At 31.5% G+C, this 26,796-nt stretch overlaps 1 protein-coding gene across 1 annotated transcript; it reads right to left on the bottom strand.

Moving 5' to 3' along the window:
- Positions 1-334: 334 nt before the first annotated feature.
- LOC114337012 (protein GPR107) lies at positions 335-26,796 on the bottom strand. The gene is made up of 9 exons (XM_050657538.1): positions 26,622-26,796; positions 23,631-23,741; positions 22,927-23,072; positions 22,626-22,779; positions 20,346-20,739; positions 16,759-17,018; positions 13,449-13,726; positions 8,432-9,208; positions 335-8,343 (listed from the first exon to the last, which is right to left on the bottom strand). Exons 1-8 carry the CDS (start codon positions 26,694-26,696, stop codon positions 9,061-9,063), a joined length of 1,566 nt encoding a protein of 521 aa, XP_050513495.1. The 5' UTR covers positions 26,697-26,796; the 3' UTR covers positions 335-8,343; positions 8,432-9,060.

Genomic DNA, 26,796 nt, shown 5'->3' with positions numbered 1-26,796 from the left:
AATATTGACTCCGAAAACGTTTTGTGATACAGCCCTTTTTAAGGATTTTAAATACATATATCTTTTACAAATAAGGTTTTTATTTTTTGTTTAATATCTATTCACGCGTTCCTGTTCCTGGTACAAATCCGCATTGTTGAGATCTTTTAGTTTCCCCTTAAAATTATTGAAGTTTCATATTAGATCCAAGCCGATTACTGCTCCAGATTATGGGGCGACCCGTGTTACGTTATTTTGAGGCGTCTATTACCAAAAAACCGATTTGGTTACTATCTGTTGAAGATTATCTTGATTTCCATGTGAATTCCAAAAAAAGGTCAATAAAACAAAACACTTTCCTTTCCAATATTTATATAATATGCGAGAAAAAGTAAAACATGCTTTCGTAGCTACAGTGGTTTACAAAAATCAGCAATCCATTTATTTATACAGTACAAATAAATATTTCCTATCTTACTTAACATTAAATATCATCAAAAACAAAGACCTCTACTTAAAATTAACATTTTTACAAACTCCAACGTTAGTCGTCTTTGGTGTTTTCATTTCACCATGACAGCCATGGTATGGTTTTCACAAGAGCCTCATAAGATCGCGAGTAATATCTACAGAATTTTATTAGATTGAACCTTAAGAGTAGGTTTCGTTAGGTAGGCTCACACGAACGATACTTGCCTGGTACAGGTCAAATATTGCACTTAGTTACGCTAGTTTTAGATTTTTAGGTGACTTTCTTACAAATAAATGTTGGTGAGATACATAAATAAGGAAAACCAAACAGCGGAGGTAAAAAGAAGGATCAGATTAGCCTGGGCAGGATTTGGGGAATTAAAATGGGCCTTAAATAATCAGAAAAATACAACAATACTTAAAAACAAGAGTGTTTGACCAGTACATACTCCCAATTCTCACATACGCATGCCAAACATGGACCTGGACCAAAGCAAACATGGATAAAATAAAGACACAAAGAGCCATGGAGAGAGCAATGTTAGGAGTAAAATTAACAGACCAAAAGCAAAACAACTGGGTAAGAAATAAAACAAAAGTCAAAGACGCAGGACAAGATATAGCCAGGCTAAAATGGAGCTTCGCAGGTCATAACGCCAGACAATCGGATAATAGGTGGAATACCACGATACAACAATGGAGACCATTGACAGGAAAGAACAAGAGCGCGACCCCAGATGAGAGGGGAGATGACATTAGAAAGATAGGATGAACATACTGGAAACAGAAATCACTAAACAGAAGCGAATGGAGGAAGCCTATATTCAAAATTGGACGAATTAAAGGGCAAAAAGAAGAAGAAAGAAGAAGATACATGCGAGGTTTGTCTTTTTAGTTTTGCATATAAACGCTAAGAGAGCGCCACCAATAAAATATAATTCTCGTTTCAACAAAGTTACGCGTGAAGTTAGTGGTATTGATGACAGTTGGAGAAACATGGACGACCCCCTTCTGACACAAATGTAACCTCAATCTTTGGTTGAGATAAATCCAGAGTTTCATTGCGATACGACAAGTCGTGTGGATAGATTAGATAGAGATCATTTTCGAGAAATTTTTTACAATTTTCGGAGAGGATTATCCCAACAGCAATGTGTCGCTGAAATGGTTTCTGAGTTTGAGAATGAAGCATCACACCAGTCAACTATTTCCCGCTGGTATTGCGAATTTCAACGTGGTCGCTCCAGTCTCAGCGACCCAGGCCAGGTCTACCCAAAACAGCAGTCACACAGCGATTCTTCAGCTAATTAAGGATGACCGCCCTATAACATACCGGGAGATAGAGGCATCTTTGGGCATTTCAAAGACCTCGATCCAAAAGATCCTACATGAAGAACTGGGTGTTACGAAGTTGGTCTCCCGTTGGATCCCTAATTTGCCCACAGAAGAGCAAAAAGCGGTTCGCGTCAAGTGGTGTCGAAAAAGATTGGGACGGTTCAATAAAGGAAGCTCAATTTACTCCTATGAACCGGAAAATAAACGCCAATCCGCTGTCTGCGCATACCTTGGACAACTCATTGGACAAACCTTTCCCTTATTAACCAACTTAACATAAAAAAAGACTGCCCACAACATGTCTGCAACAAATTCTATAGTTGTTTGATTACGTGGTTCACAGAGGTGAGTGCAGAAAAATTAAAATTTTTATTTTATCATTGTAATTTTGGAACTGTTCAGATATTTTGCGCCGATCTCTATTTTTAGCAGTCACTAAAGTAACTAAAGTAACTGCTAAAAATAGAGATGGGCGCAAACTATCTGAACAGTTACTAAAGTAACTGCTACAAATAGAGATGGGCGCAAACTATCTGAACAGTTCCAAAATGACAACAAATGTACTAGGGCTGAATTTCGTTCTATAAAACTTAAGCCCTGTTGTAATTTCTTTCCCTACAGGGAAGGATAATGGGTTTAGTCGCAAGGGGTACATCAGATCAACGAGAAATTTAAAACATTCAGACTGTCATCTTCGTGTAAGCCTACCTACCTGTTGAGAATTATGTGATAAAAAAGTATTTATATCGTTATAAAATTTATTTGTGTTGCAAAAATGAATATAAAGAGATTGAGACAGTCAGTATTTGTTATATTAGAGCTTCGTTTCGACATTTTTACGTTGTGCCCAAATATTCGTGGGAAAGAGGACCGTCAATAAAGTGTGAAGTGTTCAAATGTGACGAATATTGCCTGAAGAGGCATACTCGTAGATGCCGAAACGTCGCTTATTTTTTTCTGTGTTTGTTGAACATTGCTTTATCTAGTTTGCACCATATTTGCCTTGTACCGTGTACCGTATACCATATACAGGGTGTTAGTAAATAAGTATGAAACATTTTAAGGGCTAATTCTACATGAAAAATTAATGCCAGTTTGCTCTATAAACATATGTCCGCAAATGCTTAGTTTCGGAGATACGGGGTGTTGAAATTTTTATTTCAAACTGCCAATTTTTTTATTGCTCTAAGACCAGTTGAGCTATGGAAATGAAATTTGTTGAGTTGTAGGAGGTAGTTATTACGAATTTTATGATATACAATTAAGAATTTTGTATTCATCATTGGCGCGCCTACGGGCAATGGTCTGAATTATTTTAAAGAAAAAAATAGTACGCCACTGAGATATTTCGAATTAGAAATTATTTTTTTTCACGTCTAATTTATGATAAAAAACCTTTCTTGCCTTTTTTTCATATGATGCACCGATTTTATGCAGAAAAATAAAACCTCTTGGCGCATATTTTTCATTTCTTAATACATCATCAAGAACTATCCAATATAATAATACTAAACTAGAACAATAACAGAAAATATTACTAATAAGATTTCAACTAGGTGCAAAGCTGCAAGAAATGTTTAAAATGATCTCCTTTACAGATAACAGAAGAATTTTATATTCATCATTGGCGCGCGTACGGGTAATGGTCTGAATTTTTTGAAGAAAAAAATAGTACGCCACTGAGATATGTCAAACTAAAAATCATTTTTGAATTCCTCGTTCAATTGACGACAAAAAATCTTTCTTGCCTTTTTTTTATATGCGGCGCCGTTTTTATGCAAAAAAATTAAACATCTTAACGTTTAGAAAGTATTTGAACTAAGCTTCTATGCATATGGAAACTATCTCAAATACTTGGTAAGCGTTAAGGTGTTTTATTTTTTTGTATAAAAACGGCGCCTCGTATGAAAAAAAGGAAAGAAAGATTTTTTGTCGTAAATTGAACGAGGAATTAAAAAATGATTTTTAGTTTGACATATCTCAGTGGCGTACTATTTTTTTTCTTCAAAAAATTCAGACCATTACCCGTACGCGCGCCAATGATGAATATAAAATTCTTCTGTTATCTGTAAAGGAGATCATTTTAAACATTTCTTGCAGCTCTGCACCTAGTTGAAATATTATTAGTAATATTTTCTGTTATTGTTCTAGTTTAGTATTATTATATTGGATAGTTCTTGATGATGTATTAAGAAATGAAAAATACGCGCCAAGATGTTTTATTTTTCTGCATAAAAACGGGGCATCATATGAAAAAAAGGCAAGAAAGGTTTTTTATCATAAATTAAACGTGGAATTTAAACATAATTTTTAATTCGAAATATCTCAGTGGCGTACTATTTTTTTCTTTAAAAAAATTCAGTCCATTGCCCGTAGGCGCGCCAATGATGAATACAAAATTCTAAATTGTATGTCAAAATATTCGTAATAACTACCTCCTAAAACTCACCAAATTTTATTTTCATAGCTCAACTGGTCTTAGAGCAATAAATAAATTGGCAGTTTGAAATAAAAATTTCAACACCCCATATCTCCGAAACTAAGCATTTGCGGACATCTGTTTATAGAGCAAACTGGTATTAATTTTTCATGTAGAATTAGCCCTTAAAATTTTTCATACTTATTTACTAACACCCTGTATAGTTATTTTTGAAGATGTTTATTCTTTAATCCTCAGGAACAGGTCCAACTTTGATAATACTTACTTTTTTAAGTTTGACTTTATACACTGCGCGTCAGAGAAAACGGGCCACCCACAAAATGTAAGAAATTTTTTATTTATCTCGACATTTTGTTTTAATTTTTTTTTATGTTAATTGAATTAAATGAATTATTACATATCGTCGGTCTAATAAGCAAATTGCCTAAGTCCATTTTTTCCGAAAATTGTTTTTTGGTGTCATCTAGTAGTAAACGGTAAAAGCTACCGCCTGACAATTCCCACAAGCCCCATTATTATTTTATTTCGCGCCAATTTCGTTAAACGAGTTTTGCTTAAGTTCAAACGTTCTTTCCCATTCATACGAATATTGCCTATGTCAGTGTTTCTGAAGTTGTTTTGATTGAAAACGTTAGAAAATGTAAGTAAATAAATATATTTTGATTATTATTATTAATATGGATATAGTATAGTAGGAACATAAACATAAGGAAGATCCTACAACATCATGTAAAGCCATATGCTGGGTTTACTGGCCATGGTTTTCTGCTAATGCAAGATAATGAGAGACTACACGCGGCAAGGATTGTCACACAGTATCTTGCAGATGTTGGTATTTCAAAAATGGACTGATCTTTTGTCGGGTTACGTGCTACAGGAATAACTGATTCAATCGACAATAGATTTAATCTGATATAAAAAGAATAAAAATAAAAAGAGACAAACGGCCTAGCCAACGTTTAGCACATATAGAGAAACTCACTTTCTGAAATTTTTAGCCCCCTAGGTGGTCACGTGACCCACCTAGAGCCTAATTAGGCTTTTTATGTTTTTATTTTTTATCTCAGCCGCATCGAGAGATAGCGAAAAACTTTAAATAAAAAAGCTGTAAGTGTCAAAAAGTTCTATCCGATTTTTTTTTATTTTTTGGCGGGAAATTCAAATTTTAGGACGATTTTAAAATTTTAAATAAGTATAAACAAATAACTAAGACATTCGTTCTCACGAAAAAAATTTATAACGTGTATTTTTGCATAATGTTTCACCCTGAATTTTTTCAGATTTTTAAAATTGGTGAAACGTAGTTTTAAAGGTCGCGTCATATTATAATGCACGTCGCGTTTTCGGCACGTAGCGTTTGCAGACCGTCAATCGGACTGCCCATTCACATTATCATACATAGAACGTTTACGTTGGTTTCAGTTTGGTGCGGTGCAGATGTGTTTATTGTCACAACACATGTTTACATGACAAATTGCCTCGAAAACTACTTTTTAAATTAGACCGGGCAGTATCGTCGCCCCGGCTAGCGAAATTATTCCGATTCGATATTTTTAAACAAACTTACTCAAAAAGAAGTCCTTATAACATATCCACAGGGTGCCGGGCGGTACCGTGGTCGAAAAATTGTTTAAACATTTTTTTTTTAAGCAAATTCACAAAAATATTTTTTTCATTTCGAGCAATATTTTTTTAGATAAACTGGGTCATTCTGGGCAAAAAAGGTCTCTTGTCACTTTTATCTAAAATTGATTGTTGTCGAGTTACATGCGATTAAAAATTTGAAAAATGCGAAAAGGCCATTTTCAAGGCTTAATAACTCGATTAAAAGTATTATTATGAATTTCAATGAGTGACCAAATCAAGTTTCAAACCCCTTCTTCAAGGTCCCAAAGAGATTTTTGTCATTATTTTACTACAAAGCTGTTATTTTTAGTTATTAACAATTAGCGCTATAGTCCAACTGTATCGTCGCCCCCGTTAGCGAAACTATTTCGATTAGATGTTTTTGCACAAACTTACTCAAAAAGAGTCCTTATAACAAACACATCCACAGGGTGCCGGGCGGTGCCGTTGTCAAAAAATTGTTTTAACAATTCTTATTAAACAAATTCACAAAAATAATTTTTTCATTACGAAAGATTTTTTTTTAGATAATTTGGGTTATTCTTAGCAAAAAACATATCTTGCAAAAATGCGGAAATGGCCATATAACTCGACAACAATCAATTTTAGAGAAAAAACACAAGAGACCTTTTTTGCCCAGAATAACTCAAATTATTATTAATTTGGGTTTAATTAAATTATTAATAAAAAATTATTTTTGTGAATTTGTTTAACAAAAATTGTTTAAACAATTTTTAGACCACGGCACCGCCCGGAACCCTGATGATGTGTTATAAGGACCTCTTTTTGAGTAAGTTTGTGCAAAAAAATCTAATTTCGCTAACGGGGGCGACGATACAGTTGGACTATAGCGGTAATTGTTAATAGTTAAAAATAACAGCTTTGTAATAAAATAATGACAAAAATCTCTTCAGGACCTTGAAGAAGTTGTTTGAAACTTGATTTGGTCACTTATTGAAATTCATAATAATAATTTTTAATCGAGTTATTAAGCCTTGATTTTTCGCAATTTTAGAGAAAAATGACAAGAAACCTTTTTTGCTCAGAATTACCCAAATTATCTAAAAAAAATATTGCTCGAATGAAAAAATATTTTTGTGAATTTGTTTAAAAAAGATTGTTTAAACAATTTTTCGACCACGGCACCGCCTGGCACCCTGTGGATATGTTATAAGAACCCCTCTTTGAGTAAATTTGTGCAAAAAATCGAATCGGAATAATTTCGCTAGCGAGGGCGACGATACTGACCGGTCTAAATACTCGGTATCAAATTCAAAGAAATACCTACATAAACAACAAGGGGAAAACGACCCGTATCTGTCAACATCCGAAAAATATTGTTTTCGAATGAACCGAACGCAGACGTAACGTGTCTTATACGCTACGTTACGTGTCTTATACGCACAATATGAATGGTTCAATTTAAAAACCATTAAATTATATTTTTCGCAAACGAAACGCTACGTGACGAAAACGCGACGTGCATTATAATATGAGGCGACCTTAAAAATAAAACACCGCATATTTTCGCTTTTTTCCGCTCTTTGATACAATTTTATACAGGGTGTTTAAAAAATCACTAGGATAGGTAAAAAACTGAAAAATAATTGGTGTTTGCCTAATAAAAATTTTTTGTAATGTCATCCATTTTCAAGATACAGGGCGTTGAAGAACACAAAATTTTACACATTTTTTACGATTTTGCCGAAACTACGCAACATTGTAATAAAATTTGGCAGGTTTTAAGAGGTAGTTATTGTTCATTTTTTGACATGCAATTAAGAATTTTATATTCATCATTGGCGCGCATATGGGTAATGGTCTGAACTTTTTAAAGAAAAAAAGATAGTACGCCACTGACATATTTGAAATTAATAATAATTTTTGAATTCCTCGTCCACTTCGGACAAAAAATCTTTCTACCCTTTTTTTTCATACGACGCGCCGTTTTCATGCAAATAATAAAATATCTTAACGCTTCCAAAGTATTGGAATTAAGTTTTTCTGTGAATGTACATGTGTACACTATGAGTGTATTATAATGTAGATGTATAGAAACTTACATAGAAATTCGAATACTTTGTAAGGATTAAAATATTTTATTTCTTGCATAAAAATGGCGCGTCGTATGAAAAAATGGGAAGATAGATTTTATGTCACAAATTGAACGAGGAATTCAAAAATGATTGCTAATTTTAAATATGTCAGTGGCGTACTATCTTTTTCTCTTTAAAAAGTTCAGACCATTACCCGTATGCGCGCCAATGATAAATATTAAATTCTTAATTGTATGTGAAAAAATGAACAATAACTACCACTTAAAACCTGCCAAATTTTATTACAATGTTGCCAGTAGTTTCGGCAAAATCGTAAAAAATGTGTAAATTTTTTGTTTTCTTTGTATCTTGAAAATGAATGACATTACAAAAAATTTGTATTAAGCAAACCCCAATTATTTTTAAGTTTTTTACTAGTACTAGTGACTGTGTGACCTTTTTTAAACACCCTGTATAAAATTGTATCACAAAGCGAAAAAAAAGCAAAAAAATGCAGTATTTTATTTTTAAAAGTACGTTTCACCAATTTTAATAATTTGAAAAAATTCACGGTAAAACATTATGCAAAAATACACGTTATAAATTTTTTTCGTGAGTACGAATGTCTTAGTTATTTTTTTATACTTATTTAAAATTTTAAAATCGTTCTAAAATTTGAATTTCTTGCCAAAAATTAAAAATAAAATTTTTTTCGGACAGATCTTTTTGACACTTACACCTTTTTTATTTAAAGTTTTTCGCTAGCTCTCGATGCGGCTGAGATAAAAAATAAAAACATAAAAAGCCTAATTAGGCTCTAGGTGGATCACGTGGCCACCTAGGGGGCTAAAAATTTCAGAAAGTGAGTTTCTCTATATGTGCTAAACGTTGACCTATATGGAATTCGACCCGGCTAGGCCTTTCTTAAATTCAAAAAATTAAAAGTATTATGTATAGAGAGGCAATTAATGATTATGTGGTATAAATAGAAATGACTTTTTACTTTTTGAACACACTCATACAAAAAAATATCGTTGTATATCTTGCAAATATAAGATATACGGTACAACCTTTCGACAGTTTGCTGGCAATGTCACTAATCATGTACAAACTTAGCATTAGTTGGTATCACAGTAGAAAACTAGGCGAAATATTCACAACAAAAATATCCGTTTAATCGTATTCGTGACTACTTTCTTTTTGGCTGAGTAACAGGTCCTTTTCCTCTTCGTTGATCTCTTCGAAGGTTTGATGTAGAGATGGTTTCGCGTGCCTCGAGTTTACTTTCTTCAGTCCTTCGGTGGCCCCCGATTCGGTAAGTCTGGAAATCAAATTCAGATTTTTAGGGTTATGTAAACATTAACATACACAAAATGACATGGATTTCACCAGCAGTCTGGGCAGATTATCGGAGAATAGACAATTTTTGGGAAAAGTTATTTACCAGCAATTTTATTGCTGGAATTGAATCTTATGATTGTATATATTAATAATATAGGTATGCAAAGTCCGCAGCTGGTGTGCTACTTTTTTTATAAACAAAATGGCGCCCGAAAATCGTGTTTTTTCAATTTTTGCTTTATAACTCCAAAGATTTTAACTTTACACCAAAAACACCCTAATAAAAATTCACCGTAATTAAACTCTTCATAGAGACGTGTTTTTCCCGATTTACTTCGACGAAAATTTTCCCCGGAAAATGCGGGTTTTTCCAACAAAATCTTTAATTTTCAACTAAAATTTTAGTTAAGTAATTGTTTATTAATAATTAAATAACTTGGTAATGTAAAAGCTCTTTTCGTATAAATTTTAATTCCAGAAGCCGATGAAAATTGAATGAATAGTTTAGCAACAATTGAATTATTAATTAAAAATTAACGGTCGCTATAATAACCACAATATTTATCATACATAAAAATAACTATGATTTTTGTATAAAAAGACACTGTACCTATCTACTGTACTTTACAGAATTGAAATTGGACTATTTAAGCGGCCTCAGGAATATTTTGAAATTGTAAACAATTTTTTGGCTTATAAACAAATAGAATATCTCGGTAAATATTAAATTAAATTAAATCATAAAAACGGTATTGGAAAAAAAGCGACAGAACGCTTCTTTAAAAAAAAACGTTTAATTGTGATGAGTGGTTCCTGAGATACAACTGGTCAAAGTTGACCGGCATTTACGGCAAAGATATAAACAATAAGATCATAATTTTCGAACCATCACCTTTTTATTTCGGTCCTCTTTCTCCGCACCAATTTTCATATATTTAAAACACTCATGACATAATATTATTATGATAAAGACTATCGATATTATGAGTGAAAATTGCCAAAAAAGCAAAATTCCAATCAAAAATTAGGTTGGAGAAAATGTAATCTCAAAGTTAAAAATCGGTATACATTAAAAAATGCATTTTCTCGGATTCCCATGGAGCAATTTTCTTCATTATTTTTTTCTTGTTCCCAAGTAACTCGAGTGGAGCCATCTAACTATCGCATTATTAAATGTCAAAGTTGCTTTTGTTTTGTTATAATAAATTAATTTATTAAAAAAAAATATGTAATAGTTTTCTTTTCTTATAAATAAATAAATCTATTATAACAAAACAAAAGCAAGCTTGACATTTAAAAATGCATTAGTTAGATGGCTCTACTCGAGTTATTGGGAACAAAAAAAAATGAAGAAAATTGCTCCATGGGAAGCCGAGAAAATGCATTTTTTTTAACGTATACCGATTTTGAACTTTGAGATTACATTTTCTCCAACCTAATTTTTGATTGGAATTTTGCTATTTTTGGCAATTTTCACTCGTAATATCGATAGTTTTTATTATAATAATCTAATATATTATACATATACAGGGTGTTTCATTAATAATTGTCCAAATAGTAACTGAAACAATAGAAACCTTAGCCCAAAATACGAAGATTTAACATAAAACACTTAAATAAAATGTGGTTCCTTACTGAGTTACAGGGTGTTTTATCTAAAAATTTAAAAACTATTTTTGCTCAGCATTTTAAAACTATTCGACCTATCCTTTTCATACTTGGCAGAAGGTGCGACTACTGTACACCCTACTAAACTATGATTCGCAAACGTTTTTAGCTACTACCAGAGGCGTACGACAGAGGATAGTGAACGGTTGACCCTTCTCAAATTCTACGCTACTGGAGAAATTACTATTTTAGTACCAGTTTTAGATTCTCCAATACTTTCTACGTAAATAATATACTCTTCATTGGTAACGATAAAGTCATTAGTTTTCGAGATATTTGAAGTTAAATATGAAACGGCACAGTTATTTTGATTAATTATGAAATAATTCATAATATGATTAAAATTTAAAAATTATTTGTACCCAGTACTTTAAAACTGTTTGGCGTATCCTTATCATACTTGGCAGAAAGTGAAGGTTCTGTACACCCTACTAAATTAAGATAAATACACGTTTCTAGCTACTACCAGAGGCGTACGACAGGGGAAAGTGGCTGGTTGACCCTTCCCAAATTCTACGCCCATGACTAAATTACTATTTTAGTGTAATTTTTTGATTTTCCAATACTTTTTATGTAAATAATATATTGTTCATTCGTAACGATAAAATGATTAGTTTTCGAGATATTTGAAATTAAAAATGAAGCGACACGATACATTAATCAAAATAACCGTGTCGTTTCATTTTTAACTTCAAAGATCTCGAAAACTAATGACTTTATCGTTACGAACAAAGAGTATATTATTTTCATAAAAAGTGTTGGAGAATCCAAAAATTGAACTAAAATAGCAATTCCGCCAGTGGCGTAGAATTTGGAAAGGGTCAACCATTCACTTTCCCCAGTTGTACGCCTCTGGTAATAGCCAGAAAAGTTTGTTTATCATAATTTAGTAAGGTGTATAGTAGTTGCACTTTCTGCCAAGTATGAAAAGGATACGTCAAATAGTTTTAAAATGCTGAGCAAAAATACGTTTTTAAATTTTTAGATAAAACACCCTGTAACTCAGTAAGGAACCACATTTTATTTAAGTGTTTTATGTTAAATCTTCGTATTTTGTGCTAAGATTTCTCCAGTTACTATTTGGACAATTATTAATGAAAAACCCTGTATACATATTATGTTATACATATTATGTTATGAATATTTTAAAGATATGAAAATTGGTGAGGAGAAAGATTACAAAAATAAAAAGGTGATGGTTTGAAAATTATGATCCTATTGTTTATATCTTTTCCGTAAATACCGGTCAACTTTGACCGGTTGTATCTCAGGAACAACTCATCACAATTAAACGTTTTTTTCTTCTAAAAGAAGCGTCCTCTTTCTTTTCAATACCGTTTTTATGATTTAATTTAATTTAATACTTTCCGAGATATTCTATTTGTTTATAAGCCAAAAAATTGTTTATAACTTTAAAATATTCCTGAGGCCGCTTAAATAGTCCAATTTCAATTCTGTAAAGTACATTAGATAGGTAGTACAGTGTCTTTTTATACGAAAACCATAGTTATTCTTATATATTAAATTATTGTGGTTATTATAGTTACCGTAAATTTTTAATTATCAATTCAATTGTTGCTAAACTGTTCATTTATCCATCGGCTTCTGGAATTATAATGTATAGGTACGAAAAGAGATTTTATATTACCAATTACCTTTGCCATTACCAATTACTTATTACCAATTTTATATTACCTTTAATTATTGATAAACAATTACTTATCTAAAATTGTAGTTGAAAATTAAAGATTTTATTGGAAAAATCCGCATTTTCCGGGGAAAATTTTCGTCGAAGTAAATCGGAAAAAAACACGTCTCTATGCAGAATTTATTTGCGGTGAATTCTTATTTGGGTGTTTTTGGTGTAAAGTTAAAATCTTTGGAGTTATAGAGCAAAAATTGAAAAAAACACGATTTTCGGGCGCCATTTTGTTTATAAAAAAAAGTAGCACACTATTTGAGGACTTTGCATACCTATATTATTAATATATAATATCATAAGATCCGATTCCAGCAATAAAATTGCTGGTAAATAACTTTTCCTTGTATTTTGCTAATTAGCCCAGAGTACAAATGTAACCACAACCAATCAAATCCACCATGTGCTGATAGACAAAAGGATAGCCAATAGTATCTCCAATGTGAGAACACGACGAGGAACATGCTGTGGATCAAAAATCATCTTTTACTACAAACCAAATTTAGATGCAGAGTTAACAGAGAAAGAAACGAAAGACAACAAAGAATAAACAAACTGAACCCGGAAAAACTGAAGATTCAGGCAGAGATCATTGACCAGACGGACTCAAGGAACAAAAAAATTTAAAAACACGTTATATTAATGATATTACAATTAATACAATCAAAACATTAAATTTATTTACTGTGGAAAGACACAGTAAGCAACGAAACAAAAGCACTTTTAGGAGTCTGTGTATGGAGAAGAGCAGCCACAAACAAACAAGGATGGAGGCAAAAAATAAAGGAGGCCAAGGCCCAATTTTAGCTGTAGTGCCGCAGAAGAAGAAGAAGAAATCATTAAATTTACTTACACTTGATCCATCTCATCGTCGTCGTCATAGTTCAACACGAAGTACGGATTCTGAGAAGCTGGCCGGAACTTGTACGCTGTGAGAACGAAGAAGACATATGTCGCCATTTCCTTGAACATTTCATGCAGCCACCCGTACTGGAACGGCACTGTTATCTTCAACAGATAGACGATTATTCTTGTAGAGTATATATAACAAACGATCATGACGTAAAAGTGGCGGAAGAGTTTTAGTTTTCTGAGATTCATAGCAGCTTTGCCATCTGTCTGTGATGCTTCCTAAAACAATGTGTAAATGTAGAATCAAATATTTTCAACAATATGTATTTATACACTGCGCGCCAACCAATTATACATATGTTAAAAATCAAATAAAAAAATAAAAACACAAAGAAAGTCTAAACCTCTGAGGTGTTGAACCGGGTTGAAGCCTTAGCGCTGTGTAAAAAAACTTAATTATTAGTATTTATTATTAGTATTTAGTATTAGCATTTAGTATTTTCGTCTAATTCACTGTCGCTAAGGCATAAATTCGATTTTTTTTTAATATTAAAACATTAAAATTGTAGATAAAATAATTTTCTTTCAAATTAAAATTCTTGGATTTAAATTTTTTTATTGTGTTTTTATTTTTTAATCGCCAAAAGTCAAAAATTTTAGGGCGCGTGAGTTATTTAGACCTATTTTTGTTAACATTATCAATAAAGTTGGATGCGCAAGTGTTTTTCTACCTTGACAGTCCGAAATAACCAAGTACTTTTTATTATTTTTTGGTTACAAATACGTATCTATCTATCATAACTAAAGACCGGATTATATGTTTTTTGCATATCGATCACCATCAAAGATAAAATCAAACGCTTCAGGATGTGGACGAATTATGATAATTAAAGGCGTTTGACACTAATTTAATTTTACATATTTAGAATATTTTCGCCTTTTTAACATATTTGGATGGTTTGAACATATTTTCGACTGTTTGACATATCTTGGCATATTTTTAACTTTTAGCGAAAATTTTGTTGATGTCACAAGAATCGTCGCAGACCTACGGAAAACCCCACCTACGGAAAAACCCACCAAACTATAGATATCAATTGTATGTATTTTATAGTAGATTAAACGACGGATTCTTGTGGTCGGTATATGGCAAATTTATTAATAGGTTGTTTAAATGAGAGCGCCCCTGGTAAATCATATTTGATTGCTTGTAAACAGTTTGACACAGTTAACCATGTAACAATGTTAGGTTTAAAAATGATGCTTTCATGAACTTTTTCCTTCCCGACATTGTTCCAACTAACAAAATCTTGCTTATGGTTTCCGATGCTGTGTCATACATGGTCAAAGCTGGCCAACAACTAAAAGTTTTATATCCCAATTTAATTCATGTGACTTGTTTGGCGCATGGTTTAAACAGAGGGGCGGAAGAAATTCGAAATTCATTTCCTACAGTTAATAGTTTAATTAGCAACGTGAAGAAAATATTTTTAAAATCGCCTTTAAGGATTCAGATATATAAAGAAAAATTACCAAATACTCCTTTGCCCCGGAGCCTATAATCACAAGATGGGGAACATATTTAAAAACTGCCTGTTTTTATGCGGAACATTTTCTCCCTTATAAAAGAACTCATTTTAAGTTTTGAAGAAACAAATATTGGTGCGATTTCAAAATGCAAATCAATTTTAGAAAACAGATCGCTGCACAATGAGCTTTGTTTTATTAAATCGAATTATGAATTTGTTTATAAAACCATCCTCAATCTTGAAACTGAATCGCTTTCACTACAAGAGTCTCTTAATTGAATTCAGAAATTTAAGGAAAACGCTGAAGAAGTTTCTGGAAAAATTGGACAATCAATAAATAAAAAATATATTGAAACTTTACAAAAAAATAGTGATTTAAAATTATTACAGGAAGCAAATCAAATTCTTTGTGGCGATTTTGATGGTAATACCAATTGAAATGCGGAGATTGTTAATGTTTTAAAATTTGCACCAATCACATCAGTTGATGTTGAACGAAGCTTTTCAACATACAAAATACTACTAACGTATAGGCGACACAATTTTACTATTGAAAATATTGAAAAACATTTGATTGTGAATTGTTTTCATAAGAAGGAATAAAATGTAGAAACGTAAGTAATAGTAATAGGTACTAGATAGGTATACTTTGGTATATTTAGGTTAATTTTGTCAATATATGTACTTACCGTTATTTAATAAAACTTTTATACATTTTTTAATGCATATTTTCTTGTTATGGTTTGTTCAACAGTAAATGGTTGAGTTCAATTAGTGCGGTCGTAAATATTATTAAATTTATCTGACCTGGCCCATTGTTAAGACCCACCCGGAGCGATAAGCCACCGAGGTAGACAGAGTTGGTCTTTTGACAATTAACACTGACTAGACGGTACTTACAAAATAAAACAAAGAAATTTTACCAGAAAACATGTTTAAATTTTACCTGAAACCGGGCCTTTCATACTATTATCGGTTAATCCAGGATGTTTGTAGTGGTAACTAATTGAACTCGACCATTTACTGTTAAACATACCATACTTTAAAATGTTTTTCACATATTCCACATATTTGGAACATATTTTAAACTTTTAGGGAATATTTTCAACATATTTTACTCATTTTTCAGACATATATATGCACATATTTCAGTCAAAACAGGAACATATAATCCGGTCTTTAATCATAACACATGTAAAAATTTGTTGGCCTATGTGGGTTTAAAGAATCATTTAATATTGTAAATTGTCTTTAAAAGTCTCCATCTAAGAAACCTTTTTAAGTTTGCTATAAAACTCTCTGCACTTAAAGTGTCTTTTAACATGGTTTTAAAAGCACCTTCACAGCAGCTTTAAAACCAGCAGTTGCTTAAGAAATCAAAGTTTTAAGAAGGTTTTTATTTTTGGTTTTATTGACCTCTTTCAGAGTGTGCCCTTTTATGCTGAAATCGGTTTTATTGCAACCTTAAGGTTTACTTAAAAACCAAATGGTTTTAATTTTAGTTTTATTCTATAGTTTTAAAGCATCCTTAAAAGACTTAATAAACCCTTTCGGTGCTACTTGGGCAGTTTATTGGTCGAATAACTTTATTCATCAAATAAACTACTATTTGTCGTTGGTGAAACCGGCCACTATTAGAATTGTTAATATGGTACATGGAAATTGTCCATACATTTATTATTTTCTCAAATTTTTCCTCGTTCTCCATTTGTTGCTAATTATAACTGACTTAAGTTTTACATGTTTTTCATCTGAAAATCTAATTATAAATAAAGTCCTTACCTGCAAATGGCGAATCGACCATACAACAGGGAATAAAATACAGCCACAGCACAACAAATCCACCAAAATGACGAAGTTTTTCCAAGCTACATACTCTCGAGCGCTTTCTTCACTCTCTTCCAGTATAATATCAGCGACATTGGCTAAAACCTGTAGAGGTATGACAGCCATAAACAGCTTTTTGTCTCTTGGTGTTAAAACGTGCTTCACGAAAGTCCATCCTGTACCGACCAACACTAGGATGACGAATAATAGGGCACCTATAAATAAAAAAAATCATATATTAATCCTGGATCCTTTGTAAAAGGTATACTTAAAAGACCCTAATAAGGGTTACATCACATTAACAAAACGTTTTCGGATTAAAAAATCCATCAGTGTTAAAAGCCCTAAAATAATAAGTATAACCTAATTAATAAAGGAAAAATGTTTTAAAATGTTGACTAAGGTTAAAAATTGCCAGAGAGCTTACTTACAATAGCATGCATGTGTGAGCCACCAAAATGTTATGGGTAAAATAAAATGTTACAAATGTTACAAATTGTGTAACCTTTAAATGTTACAAATATTATTAAATGATACTACATATTGTTAATAATAATATTGGATGTTGCAAATATTCCTGGATATTACTCAGGGCACCACTGGACTCTAACCCACGTGGATGTAATGTGAAAGAGATGAACCGCACACATTGAGAGTTGAATGTCAACTAAAGGTAAAGGAACTATAGAAGTATGTCAAGGACAAGCTGTCAATGTAACGTAATATTGAAAGCAGAACAAAAAGAAGGCATGAAAAATGGATAACGGTGTTTGCATCAGAAGGACAAATGAATATCTGAGAGTTATATGGAGCATAGCTAGGACACATACAGAGAATGCCAGAGGTAGACTACCGAAGATGCTACTGTCGAGTGCAATAGGAGGATGCCAGAGAAGAGATTGACCCAGAACAAGCTGGAAAATGGATGTAGAAGATGATCTAGAAAGACACAACGTCACAATTGGAGGATAAAAGCAATGGTCAAGAAGGGATGGAGGAGAATGGTCGATCAAGCTATGAGCATACTCATACTATTGCTCAATGTGCATTATTATTATAGGGGAGTGCAATTAAAACGAAAACATGCATTGTTTCGAAAAAAATTCAAACAAGCTTATATTTTTCTAAAACTTTTTTTGTTAGTTTATATGACATGTTAAAGTAACTAACAAGTTCTACTCGCAGATTTGGCGCTAATTGTTTTTTAATTAAAGATGAAGTTTTTCAATCCTAATAGAAACATTAATAATATTGAAAATATTAAAATATTACTAAAAGATTTTTAAATTGAAAAACTTATTGATGACGCTAGTCACCTACCCTATTTGTTTCAGTTGGAATGTGTGGGAAAAGCTCTCGGTGTTGGTCAGTTAGGATATGGAGAACAAGCCTGCGCTCTCTCCGATGAGATTCCAATAAGAATCGAAAATCGCGATTCAGAGAGCTGGATTGCACTCCGTATTGTAATTGAAAAGTAAGATTGTTTTGCCTTCGCATTGCAACTGAATAAAAATGGTATACATTTTTATTTCGTTTTTTAATTGTTTAAACAATAACAATTGTTTTGTATAAATAATTTTAAATATATCGTTAAATTCATCATTTTACTTTGATCAAATATGTTTCTATTTTGTTTTTGGTTATGCTGAATCCGAATATGGCGATACAATTTGAAAATTCTTATACAGAAGCTCTTATACAGTATGTCTGCGTAGCTAGGAACCACATGGAAAACTTTTTTATTATCAATTTTACGAAAAGAAAATTATTCTTCATCAAATGCTCTGGATAGTCAAAAATCTCAAATTCAGCCATCAGATATCAAATTTTCTCAATTTTATACGAGTTATGTCAAAAATATGAATTCCGTTAAAGAGTAAAGTACCTTTATATTCCAGAATATCAAAGAATGCTATTAGGAAAAGTTGTTTGAAATTAAAAACTATGTTTTAATATACAATTACATCATTCTAATCGAAAAAAATCAACTTTTTCTCAAATTCCGGATACTCTGCATACTCATCATCATTTTATTACAATTATTTATAATAACTATTTTATTATCCAATTTTACGAAAAAAAGTTATTCTTCATAAAGTGCTCTACCTGGTCTAAAATCTATGATACAACCATCAGATATCAAACTTTTGCAATTTTATACGAGGTATGTAAAAAATATGAATTTTACTTGAGAGTTAAGTGCCTTTATTATTCACAATATTTTAATTAGAAGGAGGTAATTGTACACTGAAACATATTTTTTAATTCCAAACAACTTTTCTTTATAACAATTTTCGATATTGTGAAATATAAAGGTAGTTTACTCTTGAGTGAAATTAATATTTTTTGACATACCTCCTATAAAATTAATAAAATTTGACATTTGATGGTTGCATCTTAGATTATATACGATGCAGAGTATTTTATAAACAATAACTTTTTTTCGTAAAACTGATAATAAAAAAGTTATCAATAGGTTTCAAGTTACGCAGACATACTGTATAAGAGCTAAAAAAATTTTTTTGTTGAACATTTATTATTGTTGAAGCTTATTATTAAATGTATTTTAGTAAGTTTTATGGAAAAAAGTTTTGATCACTTTGTATAAACATTTTTTTAACTGGTAATTTTCGGTTTTTGTATTACATTTTTGTTATCTTTCTTAATTTTCTCAAAAAGAAATAGTTTATTTCATTTCTAAAGTAAAATAATTTAGTGCATTTTAAAGACTACATCCTAAGCTTCAAAAAAGCACCTATAAAACTGTAATCATCTGTTCAAACTTGAGTAATACCGTCTTAAAGTGGTGGTAATTCTGTAAAACTACGAAGTTTTCAAAAAGAATTAAATTTTTGAAATTTTTTTTGAGAGAAGCATCGTTTAGTAATATGTCTGAAAGGTAAGCTTTGCAAAATTGAGAGATAAGAAAAATTGTATTAGTTACATATTTTTAAATCATTTTTAAACCAAATTCATGTAAGTCTCACTTTCCGCCCACACCATACTTATGCCCATACATTTTATTTCTTTTTATTACAACCATAAGATAGCTAAATTATTCTTCTTTCATGATCAATTTATAAAATTTCATTTGATCCATTAGTTAAAGAATTACATTAAAATAACTCAACCGTGCACTTCGCCGTACGCTAGTTTACAGTGCGCCAATGTTTGTGAGAAGGGAGACTTATAGGGAGACGAGTTATAAATAAAAAATTATAGAAGCTACAGATTTAATTTTAGAAAAAATTTTATACAAGGTTTTTTTGTAAAATTTTCTGAATTTTTCAACAGTCAAGTCAGTTTTTTCAACAATTTATATTTTCAGAGTTATTTAAAAAAACATCAAACTTCATAGTTCATTTGTATAATAAAAAGGAAGCACCCACTTCTCGAGTAGAACTTTTTGATATGTTGTTTATTAAACATTTCTTAATGAAATTAGAAAAAGTTCTATCTTGTTTGATTTTTTCCGAAGTGAAAATCTATATGCACTCCCTATTATACATATTTAAAAAGAATCATAATATATGTATACATACCTTTCAATAAATGCGCAATATAAAACAGTATCGCCCATGTAGCCAGATGTACACCAAGTCTTTCGATGTAGTGATAATTAACTCCATGGAAAGCCAACGTAATAGCCTTAAGAAATACGAGTACCGCCATCATGTAATGGATCTTATACACCGGGTGTGTCGACTGCTTCAGTAAGAAGACCCAAAACATTCCTGAGAGCAGGAACAGAATGGACATCATGCAATAGAGCGCTGGTAAAGGCATGTCTCCAGCTGAAAGATAACTGCTCGGATTCTGTTCCACGATCTTTATATTGAAGTCTACGTGAGTCTCTACATTTTCGTTCAGGGGGCAGTTGTGGAATATCAAGGTGTACAGTCCTTCTTCTTCCAAAGTTCGAACGTTCATCACGAACTAAAAACAAAATAGACAAACAAATAAATTTTTAAGTATTATATAGAGTGAGTTTTATATATGGAACGCCTTAATTATCTCGGAACACGATCTTTATAAGTTTAAGTGAATAAGGGTCTTGTGATGCGGCTGATATTATTGTGGTATTGACATTGTTGCCAGATCTTCCGTTTTTCTGGAAATCTAATGAACTTTCTTATTTCAAATGGAACACCCTGTATATTTTTTTGCGTTTTGAAGTCCTTAAGAAATACTGATTATTTTTCATGTTTTATTCCCTATACCTAAATGCCATAATTTCGGAGTTATTGCTACATTTATTAAAAAAAATTTAAGCAAATTATACAAATCAATTTCTTCGACCCGGGTAGACATTATTTTAGGTTCTTTGGATCATTGGGAACAAAAAAGGTCTTTTGTAATTTTGCTCTAAAGTTAATCGTTTCTGAGTTATAAACAATTTACAATTTAAAAAAACCTTGAAAATCATCATTTTTCGATTTTTTTTGTTTTAAATTGTTTATAACTCGAAAACAATTAACTTTAGAGGAAAATTACACAAGACTTTTTTTGTTCCCAATGATCAAAATAACCTAAAATAATGTCTACCTGGGCTGAAAAAAGGGATTGTTATAATTTGTTTAAATTTTTTTAATAAATGTAGCAATAACTCCGAAATTATGGCATTTAGGTATACGCTGTGAGCTCGTACGTAGAGGGGATATTTACAAATTCGCGAGCGCCAGTAGTGGCAAGTCTGTAAAAGTTTACTGGAAATTTGACATAAATGTCAAAGTGATTAATTTAAAATTAAAAGTAAAAACATTAATAATTATAAAAAATATTAGTTGGTCAAAGCTGTGGTATTGTCCTTTTCATGATCATTTTTCAGTGCGTAACAAATGATAGGAAAAAGGGTAAGTCCGTGATAATTTATGACATTTATTCTAACATGACATTTTAGTTAAATCTGACAGTTGTCACATTTTATTTTCAATTTGGAATAAAAACAAATCAAATGTGTTTCTTGCATTTATAAAATGGTATTTTCTTTGATTTGTATAGTCTTATAAATTATACAGATTATATTTGTAATATTATTATCTAATTAAAAAAAAAATATTTTTTTATTATGGCGCCATCTATCGACAACTAGAATAACTAGAATAAATGTTATAAAAATGTCACCGACGAAATGTAATCACCGACGTGCCTTTTTTTCTGTCACATACAATTTAATGCGTTAGAAAGAAATCGAAAAACTGTGACGCACTGAAAGATGATCATGAGAAATACTGTATATATTTTTACCTTAAATATACTTACGTTTTAAATACTGAACTTAAGTTTTTTTAATGTTCCGTAATATCGTTGATTGAAATAAACGGTAATCTTAGCGCCATCTACACGATAATTGTGAAAGTATCCGAAGTAAGAAATTCATATTTTATCAATAGAACGTCAAAATGATTAGCAAAATCTTAAAAAAATCGAGTACAATTTAATTAATTTTTTGCGTTGTAAATATTAAGCAATAACAATTAAATAATAAATTTAAAAATTACCGGTGAAAGTTAAATTAGTAATCCGCCAGGAGCGCCACCAGCGAAGCTCAGAGCCTATAGGGAATATAACATGAAAAATAATCAGTATTTATTTAAGGACTTCAAAATGTAAAAAGTATATAGGGTATTCCATTTGAAATAAGAAAGTTCACTAGATTTCCAGAAAAACGGAAGATTTGACAACAATGTAATTACCACTATAATATCGGCCTCATTAGAAGACCCTTACCCACCAAAATCTATAAAAATCGTTCTAGCGGCTTTCGAGAAATTACTGTATTGCCATAGTTTTCCGCTACCCTGTATATTACTTATACTTACTGATGTATTGTAATAAACATGTCCATTACGCTCTACAGAACTTAATTCTAAACTAAGATCTGAACAATCAGGTTTTTCATTGAACTTGTCATTATCATCCCTCTGTTTGGAAATGTGTACATGTTTCTGTTTCCCTTTACACTTTACCGCTAGCCTGAAAAAATAAAATTACCTATGTTTTATCTTGTTTTGGGCCATTTACATAGACCTACAGTCATATGTTGACTTTCTGTTATTTACATTTTACATACAGAAAAAAAGCTTATAGAACACAAAAAATAAAATATAAAAGTAAACTTACTGATTTGTTTTCAAATCTAAAATAAACAGAATGATTTCTTCAGTTTGTGGTTTTCCCAAGTCCTTCTTCAAAATGCATGTGTCATCATGCCCATCGAGGTAAGGATTGACCCCATCATTGATTGTTTTATCCAAACTGAAACCAAACTGTCTATTCATTAGTATGATATTAGAAAAATGAATGAAAATAAAAATAGTAACATTAATGCTAGTGTGGAGAAGACAATATAACTTAGAACTTTACAGTGGATACCAGGAACCTGATATTGTAAAATACATTAAGATAGGACTTCTGAGGTGGGAAGGTCATGTAATACAGACGGAACAAAGTGATCCAGCTAGATAAGACCCATTGATCACAGAAGAGGAAAATCCAGAACAAGGTTCCTTGGATAACATAGATGAAACATGAGAAAAATGGGAGTAAATGCTTGGTGGAGGAAGGCGATGGATAGGATGACAAAAGAAATCCTTGATGAGGCTAGGTCCCACACAGAGTTATCAAACTAAGGATAGCAATTAGTCTACATATGATTATATAATCAAGAAATTAAAAAAATAACAGTTTAAGTCAAAAGTTTACAAAATGAGTCAAAACAGAAATATGTAGATGTATACATTCATTGAATCTAAAAATAAATAAAATAAGAATACAGATAAAGTTATAGATAAAGATGCGATAGTACAAATAGAAAGAATACTTACCAAATTTGAAGTGTTTAAAAAAGATGCTGTGAAGTTGGTCAGTTCCATTTCCAAGTATCCACCGGTATAAAATCCAAAATTGCTCAAAGGAATGTTTTTTCTGGCATCATTCTGAAATATAATGAAAGTCAAGAAATAAAAAGTCAAGTAAATATGGAGTATCACTTCATCTATTATTTGTACTACAGTAGACTCCCTATATAACGAGAACTGAAATGGCGGTCTAATTACCTCATTATAAGTGGATCTCGTTATATATCAGACAACAATAATATTGCAATGTTTTGATGCCTTTTATGTAGTTTATTAGGTGTCGATGGTCGACCTGAAGAATGAGACTTCACCATCGTAAATCGTAAATTTCCTACAATATTCAATATCCGTCGATAGATAAACAGAAATAAGTTTATTACAGGCGGTGAAGTTTATTACAGCAATGGCCTCGATAATAACAAAGATGTTGGTCATTTCTATATACATGCAGTTGGGGTATTTATTTATAGCCATTACTGCGCTAAAAACAGGTAAGGAAATTTCGATTTCATTTTTCCTCGTTATAACCAAATATGCCTCGTTATAGAGGTGTTATAGTTCAATAGGAATTTCATAGAATATCTAGTGCACCTCGTTATAAGTGAAACCTCGTAACATCTGTGTTCGTTATAGAGAGTCCACTGTATTTATATTCATATATAAGTTCGTAATGAATTATATTTGGGACATCTACCATTAGTATCTAATTACAACAAGAGTTTGTTCAATGTTCTTTTTTCTTCTTCTAATGACGCTGCAACCCTTTGTGAGTCTTGGCCTGCTTAACAATGTTCTTCCATTCTGCCCTGGTGGATACTTTCCTTCTCTACTGCCTGATGTTCTTGGTTTTAAGATCTCTCTCTACGTGGTCTATCCATCCTTTACCGGGCCTTCTTCCTTTACAGCTCGATTATCTGGCATTCTTTCTAGGTGACCAAGCCAGTTTAGTCTTTGTGACTTTACAAAGCTAACAATATCTGCACCCTGCATTAGTTCATCCAGCTAGTAGTTCATTTTAATTCTCCACAAATCATCACTGCAATTGATTGGTTCAAATATCTTTCCTTATATTTTGCACTCAACTATTCTCAGTTGATTTTCATCAGTGGTTGAGAGGGTCAACGTTTCACATTTATATGTGACCACTGGTCTAATTACCGTTGTGTAGATTCTAAGCTTAGACTCACGATTCAGTAACTTACTTTTCATTATGTCTTTGTATGCATAAAAGCACTTATTAATATTTAGAATCTGTGTTTGTATTTCTTGACTGGTGTTGTTGTTATTTATTATTGCGCCTAGGTGGGGAAAAGAGGAGGCGTATTCGTAGGTATGGTTGTCTACCTTCAGATTCTCATGTTGATTATCTGTGCACTCCATATATTTTGTTTGACTTTCTTTTACATATAGGTAGACCAAACATAGCAGCTTCCCATTTTAACTCTATAGCATTTTCACTTAATACCCTTTTGTTGCGGCTTATTATGGCAACATCATCCGCATATGCACATATTTGCATTGATCTTGTATTAATACAGCCGTTCTTATCCAATTTTCTAACAACAGTCCCTCCAAAGTCATTGGTATAAGTTTAACATTGGATATCCCTAACTTAGATAGTTGCTTTAGCATCTTTTGTCTATCTACTCCATCAAACACCTGTTTGAAATTGATATACAAGTTGTAAATTGGTATGTTATATTGAACACATTTTTCATGTATACCTCTTAACATAAATATGTATTTGTTCTATAGTTGATCTGTCTGAAGCCACAGTGGCATTCACCAATCATTTATTCCGAAACAGATTCCATAGATCATTTTTCTTTTTAAAAAGATCTACATATCATTTTTTTCTTAAAATGTATTTTTCTATTGATTGTTGAGGTTATTTTCAATATAAAGGTTCCAACCTCCCAGTTGGTATAGATTCTACAGCCGAGGTAAAAGCACACTTCAGCATACGGTAGATTTTGCTTGTTAAGGTATTTCCTATTTTCTGATAAAATTTGAAGAAGATCAATGCATGTTGATGGAATCATCTTTGGATAATTCCTTATTTTCAATTCCAATGAATTCGTAGAAAACGTTTACAACTTTTCTCTTTGTTCTGAAGCTGTCTCTTTGTGGCATCTTATACAATTTATTATTTTATTAGGAAATAAGCCACAAAAAATGAAATTTATTGATGTTTTAACTTCCACTTTGAAGGTCGTTTTAGTCAAAACGTCAATAAATTTCATTTTTAAATTAAATTGTGACCTATTTCCAAATAAAATAGTAAATTTTCTCTTTGTGTCTTTTTAAACTCTTTCCCAAATGCATTTTCAAAATTATCATTGGCCTTTAAAGAGATCCTAACATATTTTTTAATCACAAAATGATAATTGAGGATCCATTAAGTTATTATGGACTATCAAACCTGAAGGATGTGATAGTGAAAGTGTGCATATTCATATTTGAGATTGTAATATCAAAGAGGTCAAAAATGCACACAGACATCACTGATATGCATGCAAATAATATGTGGTTTTAATAATGTTCATTGATTGAATCATTGAATAATGTAAATTAGGTTGATTCAACAACTGTTTTATTTTGTATCTTTTCTTTTTTCCCTGCTAATTAAATTATTAACATATGTGCCAGTATATGTTATTATTGTATACATTTGCCTTTGTTGTATTAATTAATTGTAAATTGTGTATCAAACCTTTCAAGTAAGTTACTGTTCATTTGCGCTATTAAGTTTAATCTCTTATTTAAATTGTTGCTTTAAATTGAGTTAAATTGTAAATTATGTACAATGGATTATACTATAAAAGGTGAAACTTAAACAGGCATATTCTGTGTACTAGTTTGTTTATTACAGTAATCCTAGCCACAACAAAGATAAAAATCTTGTAAATTTAGTCACTGCCTAGAAATGTATAAAGCTGAATTACTATTTGTACTTACGGAAATTTGGAAATTATGAATACGTGCCCAACTACTACTAAAACAGAGGATAAAAGTAAATATAACAGTCTTCATGGTGAATCTTTTGATAGTTGAAAACAAGTCGAATTTCTTAAAACATTCTCAAATCTAAAATCATATGTTCCAGGTTAATCGCTGATGACAATTATTGACA

Source organism: Diabrotica virgifera, chromosome 8, assembly GCF_917563875.1.
Source record: "Diabrotica virgifera virgifera chromosome 8, PGI_DIABVI_V3a".
In the NCBI taxonomy this organism is placed as follows: domain Eukaryota; kingdom Metazoa; phylum Arthropoda; class Insecta; order Coleoptera; family Chrysomelidae; genus Diabrotica; species Diabrotica virgifera.
The sequence above is the reverse complement of the archived record's forward strand: the minus strand, read 5'-3'. Positions and strand labels throughout refer to the sequence as shown.